The sequence below is a fragment of the Cricetulus griseus genome, chromosome 2, assembly GCF_003668045.3.
Source record: "Cricetulus griseus strain 17A/GY chromosome 2, alternate assembly CriGri-PICRH-1.0, whole genome shotgun sequence".
NCBI lineage: Eukaryota > Metazoa > Chordata > Mammalia > Rodentia > Cricetidae > Cricetulus > Cricetulus griseus.
In genome coordinates, this window is record NC_048595.1 from 212,621,095 (window position 1) to 212,639,756 (window position 18,662).

Consider the following 18,662-nt stretch of genomic DNA (forward strand, 5'->3'; position numbering starts at 1 on the left):
ATCAGAGGGTATGTCAGAGTCTCCTTTTTAGTCTTTTTTCTCCCTTTGTAGCGACAAGGCATAGACTTTTTTTCCTTTTGGTATTGTATTTTTTTCTTTTGTATTGTGGTAAATTATGGCTAACATAAAATTTGTTAGTCCTTTTTAAATGTAGAACTCAGTGGCAATAAATACACTTCAATGTTGCACAACCTCCACTACTGTTTATGGGGAGAGCTCTTCTGTCATCCCAAACAGAAACTCTGCACCTATTAATTATAAGTCCTTCTTTCCCTCCCATTTTTTCTGTCTCTGTTACGTGATATCTGACTTATTTCACTTAGTGTGATGTTTTCAAGGTTCATCCGTGTTGTAACATCAAGCCATTTTCTTTAATGTGTACATTCTTCATTTAGCTTATCCTCTCGTGTGCCAACAACACGGCTCTTTTAATTACTTTATTTATTTATTTAGGGTGTGGGTATGCATGCATGGCACAGCACTCATTGGAGGACAACTTGTTGGATTGTCAGTTCTCTGCTTCCACCATGTAGAGTCTAGGATTGAATTCAGGACCTCAGGCTTAGCATCAGGAGCCTTTACTCACCAAGCCATCTCACCAACCCAAATAAATATAAAAGAGAAGTCTCTTGGGATGAAAGAGGTGGCTCAGTGATAAGCGTCCATTGTGAAAATGTAAGGATTTAGATCTCCGAAACCTGTGTACATTGAGACACAGTGAAGAACTTCTGTAATCACAACACTTCTACAGTGAGATGAGAGGTGGAGACAGGATAGTCTCTGGAAGCTGGAGGGAAACTTAAACCGGACTATGCAGCAACAAGCCGGAGATCCTGTCTCAAGGTGGAAGGTGAGGTAGCAGCACTTGAGGTTGTCCCCCTGACCTCTGTATGTGTGACATAGTGCCTGTGTATACACAAGAGAAACATACACCCACTCACACACTCACACATACATTCTCTCTCACACACACCCTCTCTCTCACACAACACACCCTCATATACACTCTCATACACTCACACATATACCCTCACATACACACATACTCTCTCTTTCACTTTCTCTCTCTCTCTCTCTCTCTCTCTCTCTCACACACACACACACACACACACACACACACCACACACACACACACAGAGAGAGAGAGAGAGAGAGAGAGAGAGAATTATAAAAGGAAACTCTGAGTATGTGAGCTGTATCAATATTCTTTGAATAATTGTGTTAGTCTTTACATATTTTCAAGGTAGATATGCACTACTGCTGTCCCTTCAGTCACCTAGTCAGGCTCTCCAGATTTCAGCCTTGGAACTTTTAAGACCTAGAGATAAGAGAAGGGGCTTCATACATATTGTTTGGATATTTTATGGATGGAAGAAGTGGAAAGGGGTTTGGGGAAATGGAGAAATGGGTTGCTGCTAGAGGCTCAGGAATGGCTTCTGGAGCTGTGGGCTGTAGAATTATGAGAACTACATGCTTTTAGGGACAACTGTATCAGTTCTGTCATAAGCAGGGGCGGGTGACTGGGGAGAGAATTGGTCACTTTTGTGTACAAAACTAGAAGGTAAAAGTTGGTGTAAGGAAGTCCAGGTAAAGGAGTTGCAACCATTCCTACTTGGGTTAGGATGATGTTACCAGTTTCTGTTTTGAAAGCTGAGTTCAGAACAGTTGCAGAATGAACTTGCCTACTGTTTATATCCTTCAAGGACACATTTTGTTAGGGGTACTCCAGCCTGGCTGGGGCAACCAGTGCTAATTTTTTGCTCCCTCAGATCATTGTCAGGGGTCCAATTGTCAGAAGTTTGTGTAGAAAACATGTTACTCAACTAAAGTCTCGTGCCATGATCCTTTTGTTGGCATGTGGACTGTCAGTCACCTAGTATCACCCTGGGTGTGCCACAGCATTTGTACAAACAGGGGACCCAACCAAAGGACCTCATCTCCATTTTCTGTTTCCTGGGACTTAGTAATACTGAAGACTCTGGAGACACTTTGGAGATAGAAAGCACTGCAGATTTCTTTCTTTTTCTTTGTGGGGGTGGTTTTTGAGACGGGGTTTCTCTTCATAGCCCTAGCTGTCCTGGAAGACCATCTGTAGACCAGGCTGGCCTTGAATTCATAGAGATCCACTTGCCTCTGCTTCCCAAGTACTGGGATTAAAGGCATGCACCATCAATGCCCCATGCGATTTTTTTTTAATACAATGGCACCTGTTTCATCTTTTTTTAAAAAAAAAAGAAGATTTATTGGCTGGGTGTTGGTGGCACACACCTTTAATCCCAGCACTCGGGAGGCAGAGGCAGAGGCAGGCAGATCTCTGTGAGTTCGAGGCCAGCCTGGTCTCCAGAGCAAGCACCAGGATAGGCTCCAAAGCTACACAGAGAAACTCTATCTTGAAAAACCAAAAAAAAAAAAAAAGATTTATTTGTAATATTTACTGTGTGTAAGTATGTGTGTGGATATGTGATACGTGCTTGTGCTTGGGCATGCAGGTGCCTGAGAAGATCTGAAGAGGGTATCAGATCATTTCCTGGAGCCAGAAATAAAAGCTGGTTATGAGCTTGTTGCTGGGGGTTCTGGGAACTGAACTCACCTTCTGCAAGAGCAGTATGCACGCTTGGCTGATTGGTTATTTCTCCTGCCTCATTCACAAGCCCCATCTTTAGACACCAATATTTTATCAACACCCTGGAATCCTCCATCATTTAAGTGTATAGCCACACTTGCTGACATACTTTCCGCTGTGGCTCCACTCTGATCCCCTCTAGAAGTAGAGGCTCCTGGTTTAAGGGCCTGATTAAATGACTGGTGATGACCTTGACAGTGCATACCTACTGATGCTCAGGCTAAACTGCTTTCTCCAATTTATTGTATCAGTGCATTATCAAAACAGAGGAGAGCCAAAGACTTAAAGACCAATTTATTCTTAGAATATTGCTATATTGAAAATAGTAAGATTATTTTTTTAATTTCAAGTCTCTCTCTCTTTCTTTTGGTTTTTTGAGAACAGGGTTTCTCTGTGTAGCTTTGTAGACCAAGCTGGCCTTGAACTCACAGAGATCTGCCAGCCTCTGCCTCCCAACTGCTGGGATTAAAGGTGTGCGCCACTGCTGCCCGGGTAATTCCAAGTTTTTAATTTAAATTTAATTCATAAAATATACAACATATGATATCATCTGACAAGGATATTTAAACCTGGAAACCTGTAATTGTATCTCCTATGGGTTCTTAACTTGTAGTGTTTGTTGATGGGGATGTCCTTCTGTATATATGTTTCTCTTATTGGTTGATGAATAAAACACTGTTTGGCTAACAGCCAGGCAGAAAGCATAGGCAGGGCTACCAGACTAGGAGAAGGCTGGGGAGAGTAAGGAGTAACAGGTCCGGACCCTTCTCCGGTAAGATAAGACCATGCAGAAATACTTAGATTAATAGAAATGGGTTAATAATTAAGAGAGAGCTAGCCAATAAGAAGCCTAAGCCATCAGCTAACAGCTTTATAATTAATATAGCATCTGTGTTTATTTGGGGTGAAGGGTGGTGGTACCTGCCTGGACAGAAACCTCCATCTTCAGTTTGTAAATGAACATTTGTGTGATTCTTTAACTCTAGAAAGTACAAAATCACTGAAGCATTTGTTTTTTAATGAAAAGAAACATTTACTGTGTGTATGAGTGTGTGAGTGTTAAGTGTAATGTGTGTTAGTGTAGTGTGTGTGAAAACCCTTTCCGTGGGTTTCAGAGAGTAAGCTCAGGCTCGCATCGTCTGTTAGCAAGCACTTTTACCTGCGAAGCCATCTCACCAGTTCCAGGGACTGAACTGCAGTTCAGGGGCAAATGTCTTTACTAGATGAGGCATCTCATTGCCCACCCCCAAGCCTGAATTTATACATTACTTAATTTGAAAATATTGAACTTACTTTGGCTTACCAGTTTCTTTTTTCGTCTCCTTTCTTATTTTTGTTATTTATATGAATAGCTTCTCATGTGTCCCAAGTCATCCTTCAACTCTCTATGGAGCCAAAGCTGACCTTGAAAGATTCTCCTACCTCCATTTTCTAGCGCTGGAATTACAAACATGTACCACCATGCCCAGCATATGTGTTGCTGGGGGTTGAACCCAGGGCTTCTTGCATGCTAGGTACAGTACCTTGTGTTTATTTAAATGAAAATGGCCCCCCATGGGCCATAGGGAGTGGCCGTATTAGAAGGTGTGGACTTGTTGGAGGAAGTGTATCACTAGGAGTGGGTTTTGGAGTTTCAGAAGTCCAAGCCAGGACCAATGGCTCTCTTTCTTCCTGCTGACTGCTAATCCAAATATAGAACTCTCAGCTCCTTCTCTAGCACCCTGTCTTCCTGTGTTCTGCCATGCTTCCTGTCATACCAATAATGGACTAAACCTCTGAACTGTAAGCCAGCCCCAGTTAAACGTTTTCCTTTATAAGAGTTGCCTTGGCCATGGTATCTCTTCACAGCAATAGAAACCCTAAGACATACCTCTCTTCTCTTTTATTTATATTAGTAAAAAAAGATTCCTCATAGTAATTTTGGATTAATGAAAATTTGAAGAATGTGGCTGGAGATACAGCTCAGCGATCTATACTATAACATGCATGAAGCCCTGTGTTCAAAACCCAGCACCCAATAAATAAATAAGTATAACTGATAACATTGGAAATAAACTTACTTTTCCTATTAACTTCTTTCTCCTGATTTGTACTGAGGCAAAATTCACATAATGGGGAATTACTCATTTCACTTTAATTTTTAATTTTTTTCCCTGAGACAGGGTTTCTCTGTGTAGCTTTGGAATTTTTAATTTTTGAGTTAACCATCTGTATACATACAAGCCACTGGTTTTAGTACATCAATACTCCAATGCCGTCATCAACTCTATCTAGTTTTAGAATATTTCCATCACTCCAAAATGAAACATCCATAAAATAGTCACCCATTCCCCAATCCCTATGGCAACCTCTTTCTATTTCTGGCCTAGCCTTTCTGGATATTTCATATAAATGGAATCACAAAATATACAGTCTTTTGTATCTGCATTCTTTTAGTTGGAATTATGTTTTTTGTTTTGTTTTGAAACAAAGTCCATCAGTGGTGGTGCATGTCTTTGATCCCAGCACTCAGGAGGCAGAGGCAGGCAGATCTCTGTGAGTTCGAGGTCAGCCTGGTCTACAAAGTGAGTTTCAGGACAGCCAGAACTGTTTGACAGAGAAACCCTGTCTCGAAAAACCAAAAAAAAAAAAAAAAAAAAAAAAAAAAAAAGTCTGAAGGTTGACTTGCTAAGGTGTTGCACGCCTTTAATCCCAGCACTCAGGAGGTAGAGGCAGGAGGATCTCTGTGAGTTTGAGGCCTGCCTGGTTTATAGAGCTAGTTCCAGGACATCCAGGGTTGTTACACAGAGAAATCCTGTCTCGAAAAACAAAACAAACAAAGAAAAAATCCTAACAAAACAAATAAACAAAAAAGCAAAACAAAAACAAAACAAAAAACCCCACATACACACAAAACAAAAACAACAACAACAAAACGGTGCCTGAGTAATCTTCTCTGGGATACCCTACAACACCAGAGAGATCATTTTACTTCTTCCTTTCTAATTGTGATTAAGAGACAAAAATATAGCACACCCCTTTAATCTCAGCACTCAGAGGGCAGAGAGGCAGGCAGATCTCTGTGAGTTCAAGACCACCCTGGACTACATAGAGTTCTAGAACAGTCAGGGAGAGAAAGGAGAGAGGGGGGAATAAAAATAAATAATTAAGTATGGGATACATATAATTATTATAACAGATTTTGTAAAAACAGAAGTAAGTAACGATGTTTCTAAGTATGGCTCCAGCAGACTGCAGCAGAAGCAGGTACTTCTTTGCAGAATACACTGGGAGTTTAGGGCAGTCACAGATGAGTCAGACTTAGGACCAAGAGAGACAGAAGGTTCAAAGACAGCAAAATCCAGCTGGCAAGAAAGCATGCACCAGTACCTAACAAGGCATACAAGTCACTGGACAACACAGGTAGAAAAGAAATTGTACATGTTAGGTCAGAAGGGAAGAAAAGAAGGTGGAGTAAGATGGTTTGCAAAGTTGAGGAAGGTCTGCAGTAAGAAAAGAGAGATATGGAGTCCCCAGTGAACACAGGGATTGAGAGATGCAAAGAGAGTAGCATTAAAGATCCATGAAGGTCTCTGAAGGTCTATAGGTTTAAACTCAGACTATGTTAAGGACTAAAAACTAGGTCAAAGGAACTGGATGAAGAGAAGGGCATGCCAGGAAGACAATGAAGACTGTGGATATAGGAGAGGACACAGCAAAATAGGTGGAAGGAGAATCCCCTCTTAAGCTCTTGCAAAGCTGCAAGATGTCATACTATGAAAAATGGGATAACTGTGCTTATAACTAATCAGATTTAAAACATTTATGTTGTTCTTCTTGACACAGAGTCTTACTCTAAATCCCAGGCCAGCCTTGAACTCTCCATGTTGCTTATGCTGGCCTTGAACTTTCAGTAGTCTCTAAGCCTGAGCCTGCCAAGTGCCAAGAGAACAACCACACCTGGCTACCAAACAGATTATAAACAACATGTTGAGCACATGGTTCTTTGTTGTTGGTTTATTTGAGACAGGAATTCTTGCAGTTCAGGCTGGCCTCCAACCATCTATTTAGCCACAATGACCTTGAACTCTAATCCTCCTGATTTCATTTCCTGAATGCAAGGATATAGGCATGCACGACTATACTACATTTAGCTTTGTTAGAGTTCTAGAGCCACTGTGATTCTCAAAAGATGCTTTAGGAATTTCTATGTTCTTTTTGTTTGTTTGTTTGTTTTGAGACAGGGTTTCTCTGTAGCTTTTGGAGCCTGTCCTGCAACTTGCTCTGTAGACCAGGCTGACCTCAAATTCACAGAGATCCACCTCCCTCTACCTCCTGAGTGCTGGGATTAAAGACTCACAGTACTACCACCCAGATGAAAGTTTATTATATCAATGTTCAGAACATGGCAATGCCCTCTTTTGTTTCCTATGCTACTAAAATGTCCTGGATTGAGTCTGAGATCACCAAAGAAAACAGAAAAAAATGAAGTTCTGGAGATTGAACTCAGAGTCTAGTGCATTACAAAGCATACCTGGGGCTGGGGATATAGCTTAGTTGGTAGAGTGCTAGCCTAGTTTTCACAAAGCCCTGGGTTTAATCCTAAGCACTATACCCATATCAAGTTCAAGACCACCCTAAGAGACAAGAGAGTCTGTGTCTTGGTTAGGGTTTCTATCACAGTGAAGAGACACCATGACCACAGCAACTCTTATAAAGGAAAACATTTAATTGAGGTGGTAGATTACAATTCAGAGGTTCAGCCCACTACCATCATAGTAAGGAGTATGGCAGCATGCAGGCAGACATGGTGCTAGAGCTGAGAGTCCTTACATATTGTTTCAAAGACAACAGGAAGAGAACTGTCTCACTGGGTGTAGCTTGAGCATAGGAGACCTCAAAGCCCACCCCTACAGTGACACACTTCCTCTATTGAGGCCACACCTATTCAAACAGGGTCACACCTCCCATTAATGCCACTCCCTTTGAGGACCATTTTCTTTCAAACCACAACACTCTGTTTTCAGAAACAACATCAAACCACCAGTCTAGTGAGATGGCTCAGCAGGTAAGGGCACATCCTATATAAGCTGGATAACCCAACTTCAATCTCTGGAACTCAGATAAAGGTGTCAGAAGAAAACCAACACCACAGAGTTGTTTTCTGACCACCACCTATCTGTGCATGCTCCCCACATCATACACACATACTGTAGAAATAATACAAACCCCACATCTTACTGAGCCAGATCTATATACAGACCCACTTAAATTAATAATACCATGTAAGTAATGCATAAACCTATTAGTGTGGTAAGGATGAAACTATAAAAGCGGGTTAAGGGTCCAACTTGGATCCTTTCTAAATTCAACTGTGGAATATGTTGTTTTTTCTTACAGACCATCTGTTACATTTAAGTACTTCTCAATTCATATAAAATACGTACTAAAAAAAACAAACAAACCAGGGTGTGGGGGTGTGTTTTTTTTTTTTTTTTCTGTCAGCTTAGCAGCCACAGCTGAGCCTACTAATAACTTTAACTACCATCTGCATCCTGTGGTTCTGAAGTCAGCACCCTGCTGGCACTGGCTCATCTGCCAAAGGTAGGTTTTAACTAAGTCTCTATTGTTTTGTTTACCAATAGAGACTTGGTAGTCAGATGTTGGGGTGAAAACCTTCTAGATCAGAGAAATGGAGAAGCAACCAGCTGACTTTCCTTTTTGGCCAGAGACCCAGCAAGAGAATCATCTCTCCACTTGTCCCAAGGCCTTGAATTCCTACTCCTTCCTCTGTGAATCTCTATCCATATTCTTGGCCACTCCATCCACTCTGTGGCCAATTCCTGTTAACTAGTTGCTACTCTGCCCACTGGTCCAAGGTTAATTTTATTAACACAGTCTTGAAGTTTCACGGTGCAATCAAATAACCCAAAACAGTGGTTCACACCTTTGATCTAGCTCCCAGAAGGCAGAGACAGATGGAATCAAAGCTAGTCTGTTCTAGGTAGCACGTTTCAGGATAGCCAGGGATTCATAATGAGATCCTATCTCAAAAAAGAAAACAATAAAAAAGTGTTAAATTGTGATTTTGTTTTCATAACTTAAAAGAAACAAAAAGATCCACTCTCTCAGTCTTTCAAATTGTTATGTGTACGTTGCTATGTGTACACTTCACAGTTTAGTGATTTACCTACTGTGCCAAAGTTCAACTGTTCCGAGGAACAGAAGGGCTTGAACATTTGGCTCTTGGTGATGATCACTGTTGCTCTGGCTGCTCTGCTGTTGGCAACAGTCATTAAAAGCACTGAGGATGTATTTTTTCGATAGTTGTCACATTTCCAGTGAATTGTCTTTCTCTTTTTTTAAAAAATGGAATTCTCGGTCTTAAATCTGATATAAAACAGCTGATAATAAACTTTGCTGCTGAGGCTGAAGATGTTGCACAGAAATGTTGGCCACCTTTCTGAAGGTAAGAAAAGTGCTAGCACCCATTCCTTCTTCAGAGAGTTTTGCAGAAGCATGGATCCCACCTGCATGCATGTGGCCAGGCTACATACACACCCCATACAGCATACACACAACGCCCATATATACAACATACACAAAGCACACACACACACACACACACACACACACACACACACACACACACACAAACATGGGAACAGGGGCCAGGCATGGTGGCACAGGCCTTTAATCCCAGCACTTGGGAGGCAGAGGAAGGTGCATCTCTGGGAGTTCGAGGCCAGCCTGGTCGACAAAGTGAATTCCAAGACAGCCTGGGCTGTTACACAGAAACCCTTTCTCAAACACTTCCACAAAAAACAAAACACCCCCCACCCTACAAACACATGGTGAACAGCTTGGTGACTATAACTCATGTAGTCATAGCCTTCAGAGTTTGAGTGCTCTTACATCAGGAAGGTCATGACCCTCTGCTTCTGGTGGCACACTGTGGCCTCCTTTTGCACACTCTTCCCTGGGAACAGGAATAATTTTTAGGAGATGGGCAGTTACCATTGAGGACACAAAGTACCTTTCAGTTCCTAGGCTTCTGGAATTCAAAACACACCTGAAGTAGCAGGAAAAGCAAGTACTGATGATGGGGCTTGGCCTAGGCAGGTCTCACAACAATGATGACTGGTGTACACAGTCTTGAATGTTAACAACCACACTCAGTTGGCAACAGCTGAGTTTGGAAAAGAAAAACAGCCAAACCTTGTTGACCCCTTGGGTGAGTTATATTAGCTGTTGTTTTGATTTTTTTAAAGTATTTATTTTATTTTTATGTATTGAGCATATATGCATGCATACAGATGTCTAGGCAGCCAGAAAAGGGTGCAGGGTTCCCTGAAGTTGGGGTTACAAGTGGTTGTGACTCGCCCTATGTGGGTGCTGGAAATTGAAATCAGGTCCTCTGAAAGAGCAATAAACAATCTTAATACTGAGTCATCTCTCCAGTCCCCTGCCCCTGCCCCCGGTTTTAAGACAGGGTCTCACTATCCAAAGTTTCAAATTTGCCTGGTGGTCAAAGCTGAGCTTCATTTCTGATTCTTCTGCTCCCAGTTTCCAAGCCTTGAGATTGCAGCAGCAGCCCAGGTTGGTTTTTTGTTGTTGTTGTTTTGTTTTGTTTTGTTTTTTCTTTTTTCGAGATAGGGTTTCTCTGTAGTTTTGGAGCCTGTCCTGGAACTGGCTCTCTAGACTAGGCTGGCCTCATTGAACTCACAGAGATCCACCGGTCTCTGCCTCCCGGGTGCTGGGATTAAAGGAGTGTGCCACCACCGCCCCGGCCAGGTGTTTTTAATGTTGTGTTGGGGAAGAAGCACAGGAAGAACTTACTGCAAGCACCTGCCAGGCTGTGAGTTCTAGGTCAGCCTGGTCTACAAAGCTACACAAAGAAACCCAGTCTTGAAAAAGAACTTCCCGCATGCTAGGCTGCTAGGCCTATATAATTACCGAACTGAGGTTTGAGCCCAAGCCTCATGTACGCTGGGCAAGCAGTGTACCGCTGAGATGCACCCCCAGTTTGTTTTTAGACAGGGTCACACTATAGTACCTACGCGGAACCCCAACACTTGGCTGTTGTTACCACCAGGACTATGCGATATTTAATGTAATCTATCGTGCAAATTGTCCTCTAAAGTGGCTGCACCAATTTACATCAATGTATAAGCCTACTCAGAGATCTGTCATCACTGTTAGAGCAGCAGAGCAGTTTCCCCTAGAAACAAGGACTCAGAAAGCCAGAACGGCTGGCCAGAGGCCTGGCCACGCCCCAGGAGGCCCGCCCCGCCCCGCCCCGCTCCGCCCCGCCCCCTTCCCCCTCACTCGCATAGTTCCTGTCTCTTCCGCTCGGTTCCTCCCTTCCACTCCCGCCTCCGGGTGGCGTCTCCTTTCCCAGGGTGAGCAGCGCGAGGGGCGGGGCCGACGCATGACGTCACTGCCGGCCGGGCGCCATCTTGCTAGTTTGCGGCCGGCCTCGGACTCGGGGGTGGCGGTGGTGAGGGCGTGGGGAAGGGTGGGGTGTGGGGGCGAGGCGGCGACGAGGGCGGCGACACTCTCCTCCCCTCGGCTCCACGGCGTGGGACGGCGCGAACGTGGTTTCGGAGGGATGTCCGCCTTCTCTGAGGCGGCGCTGGAGAAGAAGCTGTCCGAGTTGAGCAACTCGCAGCAGAGCGTGCAGACCCTGTCCCTGTGGCTCATCCACCATCGCAAACACTCGCGGCCCATCGTCACGGTGTGGGAGCGGGAGCTACGCAAAGGTGAGCGGCCGGTCCTGTGCTGGGCTACCTACCGGTCCAGGGTCCTAGCTTCCCACCCCGAACTCCCCGCGCCGGCTTCCTCAGTTCCGCCCAGGCTCCCTAGTTTTTACTGGCAATTCGGTCCGGGCTCCCTGGTTCCCCGCGCCGCCTGCCTGCCTGCCTGCCTGCCTGCCTGCCTGCCTGCCTGCCTGCCTGCGACCTACCCCAGGTTCCCGGTGATCCAGTCCGGGCTTCCCTGATTCCGCGCCCTGTCCCAGGCTCCCCGCTTTCCACTCCGGGCTCCTAGCATCTCGCGCCGAACCCCAGCTTCCCGGATCCCGCATCCTTTCCCGCGCTCCCGGCCTCTTGCCCCCGGCACTCCGTGAACCATTCCGACTCCCTGGTACTCCGCTTTTAGCCCTGGCTCTGTGCGTCCCACCCGCGCTCTCCTGAGTCCCCGCCGCGGCTCGCGAGTACTTTCCCGGGGTCTGCGGGCCGGGGGAGTAGTGTGTCCCGCTCTTCGTTCACCACGCCTCCTGCAGAACCTGCGCTTGGTCCGCAGTGACAGATTAGAAAGTGTAAATTATCAGAAAGTCCCACAACCAAGCATTCGATCAGTATCTGAGAGGTTTGGGCCCAGCACCCGGTTAGTGCCTGAAACTCACGCAGTCGGCGTTTTTCTCACCCTGTAGTTTTTCATGGAGGATAGAAGGAAAAATTCAGTAAGTTGAAAGGAAAAAAAAAAAAAGTAGGGTTGGGAGTTGTACGCTTTCTATGGTATATCAGTTTGCTCATGTCTAATAGAGGTATAGCAGTTTTTGAACCGCGCGTTTAAAGACAGGAGATGCCAAGTAAAGAGCCTTGGTAGAAAAGAGAATCTCGGCCGGCAAATTTCTTTTAGGTTTTGGATTTTAGATGCCTTACCTGAAAAATGACAGTAACCTAAGGACTCTTTAGTTCAGCATCTTTATTTTACAAAATATTTAATAGTGATACCAAAAGCCAAGTCATCTTTTTCCGCTCTCTGACACTCGAAAATTTAGTTCATTCCTGCTGAGTAACTTTATCTGTAAAGACCTATTTTGTGTTAGATCCACAGAAAATAAAATATTGGTGGCCCAGTGTGGTGCCACACACCTTTAATCTTAGCACATGGGAAGCAGAGGAAGTTCCATGTCATCCTGGTCTACCTAAGAGAGTTCCAAGTCAGCCAGGGCTACATAACATAGTGAGATACTGTCTTTTTTCTTTTCTTTCTTTGTTTTTCAAAACAGGGTTTCTCTGTGTAGCTTTGGATCCTCTCCTGGCACTCAGTTTGTAGACCAGACTGGCCTGGAACTCAGGGAGATCTGCCTGCCTCTGCCTCCCAAATGCTGGGGCATCAAAGGCATGCGCCACCACTACCTGGCTGAGATCCTGTCTTTTTTATTGGCTTAATCTGAATTGTACCTTAATTCTCTTTTTTTTTTTTTTTTTTTTTTTTGGTTTTTCGAGACAGGGTTTCTCTGTGTAGGTTTGGAACCTATCCTGGCACTCGCTCTGGAGACCAGGCTGGCCTCGAACTCACACAGATCCGCCTGCCTCTGCCTCCTGAGTGCTGGGATTAAAGGCATGTGCCACCAACGCCTGGCCTCTACCTTAATTCTTAAGTCATTGAATAGAGTAGCACTGCTCTTTATTGTTTCAGACATCTGCATAGATTTCATATAAAGTGTCTGGGCTTTCACTTTTTTTGTGTGTGTGTGGGTTGTGTGTGTGTTTTTCCAGACAAGGTTTCTCTGAGTATCCTTGCTGTCTTGGAACTCTGTAGACTAGGCTGGCCCTCACATTCAGAGATCAGCCTGCCTCTGTCTCGAGAGTGGTGTTATTAAAAGTGTGCAACGCGGCCCCCCTCCCCCCCCCCCGTAACTTTTCTTCATTAATTAATAAAATTAGTTTTATGTGCATGATTGTTTGCCTTAGTTATGTATGTTCTCTTCTTGCTGTGCCTGGTACCCACAGATGCCAAAAGAGGTCCTGTGTTCAATTCCCTGCAATTACATGGTGGCTCACAACTAGCTATAATGGTGCCCTATGCAGGCAGAATACTGTATACATAATAAATAATAAATCTTTAAAAAAAAAAAAAAGAGGGCATTGTGTTCCCTGGAACTGTAGTTAACAAGTAGATATGGCTAGACATTGGTATTGGGAACTGAACCCAGGCCCTCTGTGGGAGCAGCAAGTACTCTTAACATAACCATCTCTTCAGCTCCCTTTCTTGTTAAACTTAGTGTGGGGAGAACCCCTACAGAGCTGTATCTGGCTTGAATCTGGAATATTGACACCTAGCTTTAATCTGCCTTTTGTCTTCAGTGCCTTCTGTTTGAAATATGTAAATCATGTCAGAGAGTTTCCCAGAGGTGCAAAGCCTATACAAAACTTGGTTGGGAAATACCCGACAAACAATGATAGTCCTTGATCCAGAATTTGCATTTGACATTGTCCCATTGAAAGATTTAGATAAGATGTTTGGGTATATGGAAATGGACTTGCGAAAGCTGTGAATTGGATAATAATAATAATAAAAAATCCCTGGGCTAAGGCAGAGTGTCTCAGCCTGGGAGAGGCAGAGTCCCCCTGCTACTGGAAAGGCTAAAATCATCCTCAAGGTTCCTCTGCATCTTCTTTCCACAGAGTGAACCCACACCCGTTCTACAACACATACTGTCTGTGTGTTTGTGTGTACTTACTTGCACATGGGTGCCTGTGGAGGTCAGATTGTATTCTGTGTTTGCTGTGGTTAAGAAGATAGCAATTCTTAAAAGAAATTGAGCTACTACTCTGATTTTCAGTGTGATTATTTGGATTGGCTTTCAGTGAGGGTTTCAGCTCAGGGGATCAAAAGCTTTGAGAAGCTCAGCAGTGGTGGCACATGGCTTTAGTTCCAGCACTTGGGAGGCAGAGGATCTCCATGAGTTTGAGACCAGCCTGGTCTACATACTGAGTTCCAGAACAGTCAGGACTCTGCAGAGGGACCCTATCTCAAAAAAAAAAAAACAAAAACAAAAACAAAACAAAAAAACAAAACAAAAAAACCCAAAAAGTCTTGAGAAACACTAATAGTGGGAACTTGGAAAGTAGCTGTGAATTTTGAGAAGTCAGAAATGTCAAAGTCAGCAATGAACTTATGGACAGGCAGGAAAGCATTTACAAACACATGCAACTAATACAGTGTCAAACAACGGTTGGGCACTCCTGATACAGAGCTATGTGAAACAGCATAACTGAATTAAGGAACAACCAAATCTTCAGTAAAACAGTTAGGGTACACACAGACCAATTTGCCATTTAGAAAAGTTAGAAAACTCTCAAGCCTAGTGTTTACACAACTTACAGTTACAACAAATGCATATATATCTCTGGTTCTGGTGATTCTTACCTATAATTCCAACTTGGAGGCTAAGGCAGGCGAATTAAAGTTCAACTCTAGTCTGGGCTATATAGATAGATCTTGCCTCAAAACAACCACCTCAACAAAACAAAAGTTATGTGAAAAGCAGTGGTTGAACACTGTATTCTAGGATAATGATTACCATAGGCAAAAAAGGAAGGAATGAGATCTGTGCTAGGTAATGTTCAGTTTATAAAGAAGACAGTGGTGCAGGTGTGTGGGCAGGTGCTAAGATTGTAAGGAGTAGAGCTCAGGAATGCCCCTACATGATGAAATGCTTTATATATACTTAGAAAAAAAAATGACATGTAGATAGATGTTCTGAATGGCAGTGAAGACAGTACTGGTGGTGGTAAGCTTTTGCTTCTGCACGGATCTCACAGTGGTTTGGATCACAGGTGATTTAGTAGGGCCTCAACTGAGTACTCTTCCACTTCCCTGTGGATTTTGCTCATCAGCTTTAGGATCTTTATCCCTCTCACACCATGATCATGTACTAGGAAACTCACTCTATATTGGTTGTAAGTGGGGTGTGGTGGTGAGATATGTATGATAATGGGCTCCTTTGCATTTTCTTATTTCAGTTTTTGTTTGTTTTAGCTCAACTGATTGCCTTTTGATGAAAGTTCTTACGTATTTGTTGAATTTGTATTCATTGATAATGTTTTGGATTAGTAAGAAATAGCATAATATAAAATAAGTACTGCATATTACCTGCTCTAATATGTTTGGTTTTAAAACATTTGCTTTGAAAACAACAAAATAATATATAGGCCTTGAAGAGATTCTGTTATAATTGACAGTTTTCTATGTTGTGTGATACTGTCACTTATTTCTATTTTGGAGTTAGGAATGAACAACTTTTCACTGAAGTTTCATAGTTAAAAAGAATTGATGGGCCAGATTGTGGTCGCACTTGCCTCTAATACTGGGGAAGCAGGAAGATCTCCGAAGTATGAGGCCAGTCTGGTCTACAGATGGAGTTCCAGGACAGCCAGGGCTACTTAGAGAAACTATGTTTCAAACAAACAAAACAACAACAAAAAAGAATTGATGTTCTCAAATCAATACAAATTGTATCTTTGAAGATAATTGTTGAATTGTAGCTGCCTAACTTTTTCCCCATTTTCATAGATTTTTTTTTCACATCCCCTTTGAGGGATTTTTTTTGGATGGAAAATTTAAATTATCAGTTGGTAGGCCAATCAAGAAAAACAAATCATGAAACATGTCAAATAAATATAAATATGTAGTTGTCTCCCAGCTTTAGCAGATAATCTTTGCTAACACCTAAAACATGTTAGCTTCTTTTTTCTTCATCTTTTAAACTACATTTATTAAGTATTTAAAATTACTAAATTGATATCATGCTAAATGATTTTCATAAAATGTTTTGATGAAAGTATGGTTCCTGAAAGGATATTAGGAAGAGGAGTGACTGTGATGCTGTGAGTAGAGTTCAGGCCTTTTAATTGTAAATGAGTGAGCACTCTACCTCTGAACTAGCTCAGCCCCTGCAGATCTTTAAATGCCTTAATGGGAAATGAATTCTCATGTTTGTTTCTGAATTCATCCTGTTACATCACACATCTCACACTGAATGTGTGTGAGAGGAGGAGGAAAAGCTACAGGACTGAATGTGTGTGAGAGGAGGAGGAAAAGCTACAGGATAATTGCATTATTGTAGCGGTAGTTCTGGTTACATGGACCCTCAGGAGATGGTTTTAAGGATCCCAGGGGATCCGCAGACTATTTTCTGAGGAATATTTATATTTCCTGTAAATTGGTAGTCAGATAAGGAGCAGAAGATGCGTCACTATAGTAAGCAGACGTGCTTCTTCTGAAATACCAGTTCATTCCTCTACTTTGTAATATAATCTTTAGGTTTTCTTCCCTGTGATGTACATTTTTTAAGAATGGCGATTTCTGTTGTTATTGTTCCTAGTTGAGCAAGTTACCTTTAATTTCTAATAAAAATAAATGTACTCTTACATTGAACAAGCATTTATAGGTTTAAAAAAATCAGAGGAAAGGGCCTGTAAAATGGTCAGTGTATAAAAAAGTGTTGCCAAGCCTGATGATTAGAGTTCTATTCCTGCTACCTACATGGTGCTACCTCCGACCTCCCTATGCAAACCGAAGAATACACATGCCATGTAGGTACACACTTACTATGTGTAAAAATATAAAGGAAATTTCATATGTTTGTATGCATGGATGTGAGTGCAACCTATATTCATGTACATTTCGATGCCAGAGGTTGTGGATGGTGTCTTTCCTCAGAAACCAGCTACCTTGTTTTTTGAGATAGTGTCCCTTATCCAGGGCTTACTTATTAGGCTAAATTGGCTACCCAGTGTGCCCCAGGGGTCTCCTGGCTGTGCCTCCTCATCACTGTGATGATTGCCTGACTTTTATGGGTTGAATTCAGATTATGCACCAGGTATAAGCCATTTTGCAGCACAAGATGTTTTTGTTTGTTGTTTTAGTAAAATGAATATTCATTTGATATGTACAAGTAGATCTGATGCTTTATTCAGGAAAAAGTTATTGCATTCCTCTTAATGAACTAAGATGATTTAGCAGTTAAAATGCCACAACTGTTGTGGATGTAAGTTTCTGTACTTCTTGGTCCCACACAGTTTAGTTCACACACAGAGGCTTTTTATTAATTATAAACTGTTTGGCCTAGTACTGTTCTCTGTCCCTGTTTTGATTTCCTGCTAAATCCTGTCTGTGCATTGGCAGAAACAGCTTTATTCATCAACCAATAAGAGAAACATGTATTCACAGCATATAGAAGGACATCCCCCATTAACCTTTCTTTTCATGGAACTTACATGGAAGCCAGGGAAGTGGATTCTGCTACTGAGTAACTGCACAGTGGACCTAACTTAGTTTAAGAAATTGGGAAGACTTTTAAAGTTTATTATTACTTTACAGTTTGTTGGCGAGTATAATTTGCTAGAAACTGTACTAAGAATACAATTTTTTCTAATGCAATTATCTTTTTATTTTAGAAATAATCTTGTTTTACATATCAATCCCCCCATTCCCTCGACTTTCTATCCTCCCATGTCCCCACTGACCCCCCCCAACCCACTCCCACCTACTCCCCAAGGATAGTGAGGCCTTCCACATGAGATCATCAAAGTCTGTCACATCATTTGGGGGAGGGCCAAGAATACAGATTTTTATAGCTGATTTAATTATTTGTTTTCTTAAGTTGCCAGGAGTCAAACTCAGAGCTTTGCATGTACTAGGCAAGTGCTTTGCCTCTGAGCTGTGGCTTCAGCTGCTCTGATTATTTGAATGTGGGTATTTGCTATGCCATTTTCATGGGACATTTCTAATTCTTAATTTCTGTTTTGGAGATAGGAAGGGAAGTAGATTCTTAGATAACCTTTCTTGGCTTCTCACTGTTCTGCCCTGTGGGTCAGTGTTCTCAAGAACTGCTGTACACTCTGATTCCATGGCTACAGGGCATCTGTCATGCACTGCTCCAGCTCCACAGCTCTTTTTTTTTTTTCAGCATTTTCTTGTGTGTTCTTGTTTTTCTGTATTAACCATTGAATTATCTTACTAGTTGCAAGAAAAAAACATTTTGGTATTTGGGAGGGCATCATTTCAGTCTACTACTGTCTTAAAGACAGTTAACATCTTTGTGATGGCAATTTTACTCTGATAACTGTAGTCTTATTCTACATGTATGGTTATTACACATGGTTGTCAAACTTGTTCACTATCCTCCCTCCCTCACTGTCTTCCTTGTGAAAAAAAGACTTAACTGAAAAACACAACTGATTTTTTTTTTCAGTTAAGAAAATGGTCTATATTGTTAAATGTTTGTCCTATGGCACTTTGGTCCAGTTTAGGGAACATAGTT

General features: G+C 42.5%; 1 protein-coding gene across 8 annotated transcripts in view; it reads left to right on the plus strand.

Moving 5' to 3' along the window:
- Nucleotides 1-11,118: 11,118 nt before the first annotated feature.
- The window catches only part of Rprd1a (regulation of nuclear pre-mRNA domain containing 1A), a 51,096-nt gene continuing 43,552 nt past the window's right edge, over nucleotides 11,119-18,662 (plus strand). For 6 of the 8 annotated variants that reach the window (XR_003482274.2, XR_004768372.1, XM_027400581.2 and 3 more), the window contains exon 1: nucleotides 11,121-11,364. Coding sequence is in view for 6 of the 8 variants with exons in the window: in XM_027400581.2 (XP_027256382.1) it covers nucleotides 11,214-11,364 (151 nt within the window). In the remaining 2 variants the exon portion in view is untranslated. Of the gene's footprint in view, nucleotides 11,365-18,662 lie in introns of all 8 variants that reach the window. The other 2 variants (XM_027400586.2, XM_027400585.2) reach the window with 2 other exon arrangements.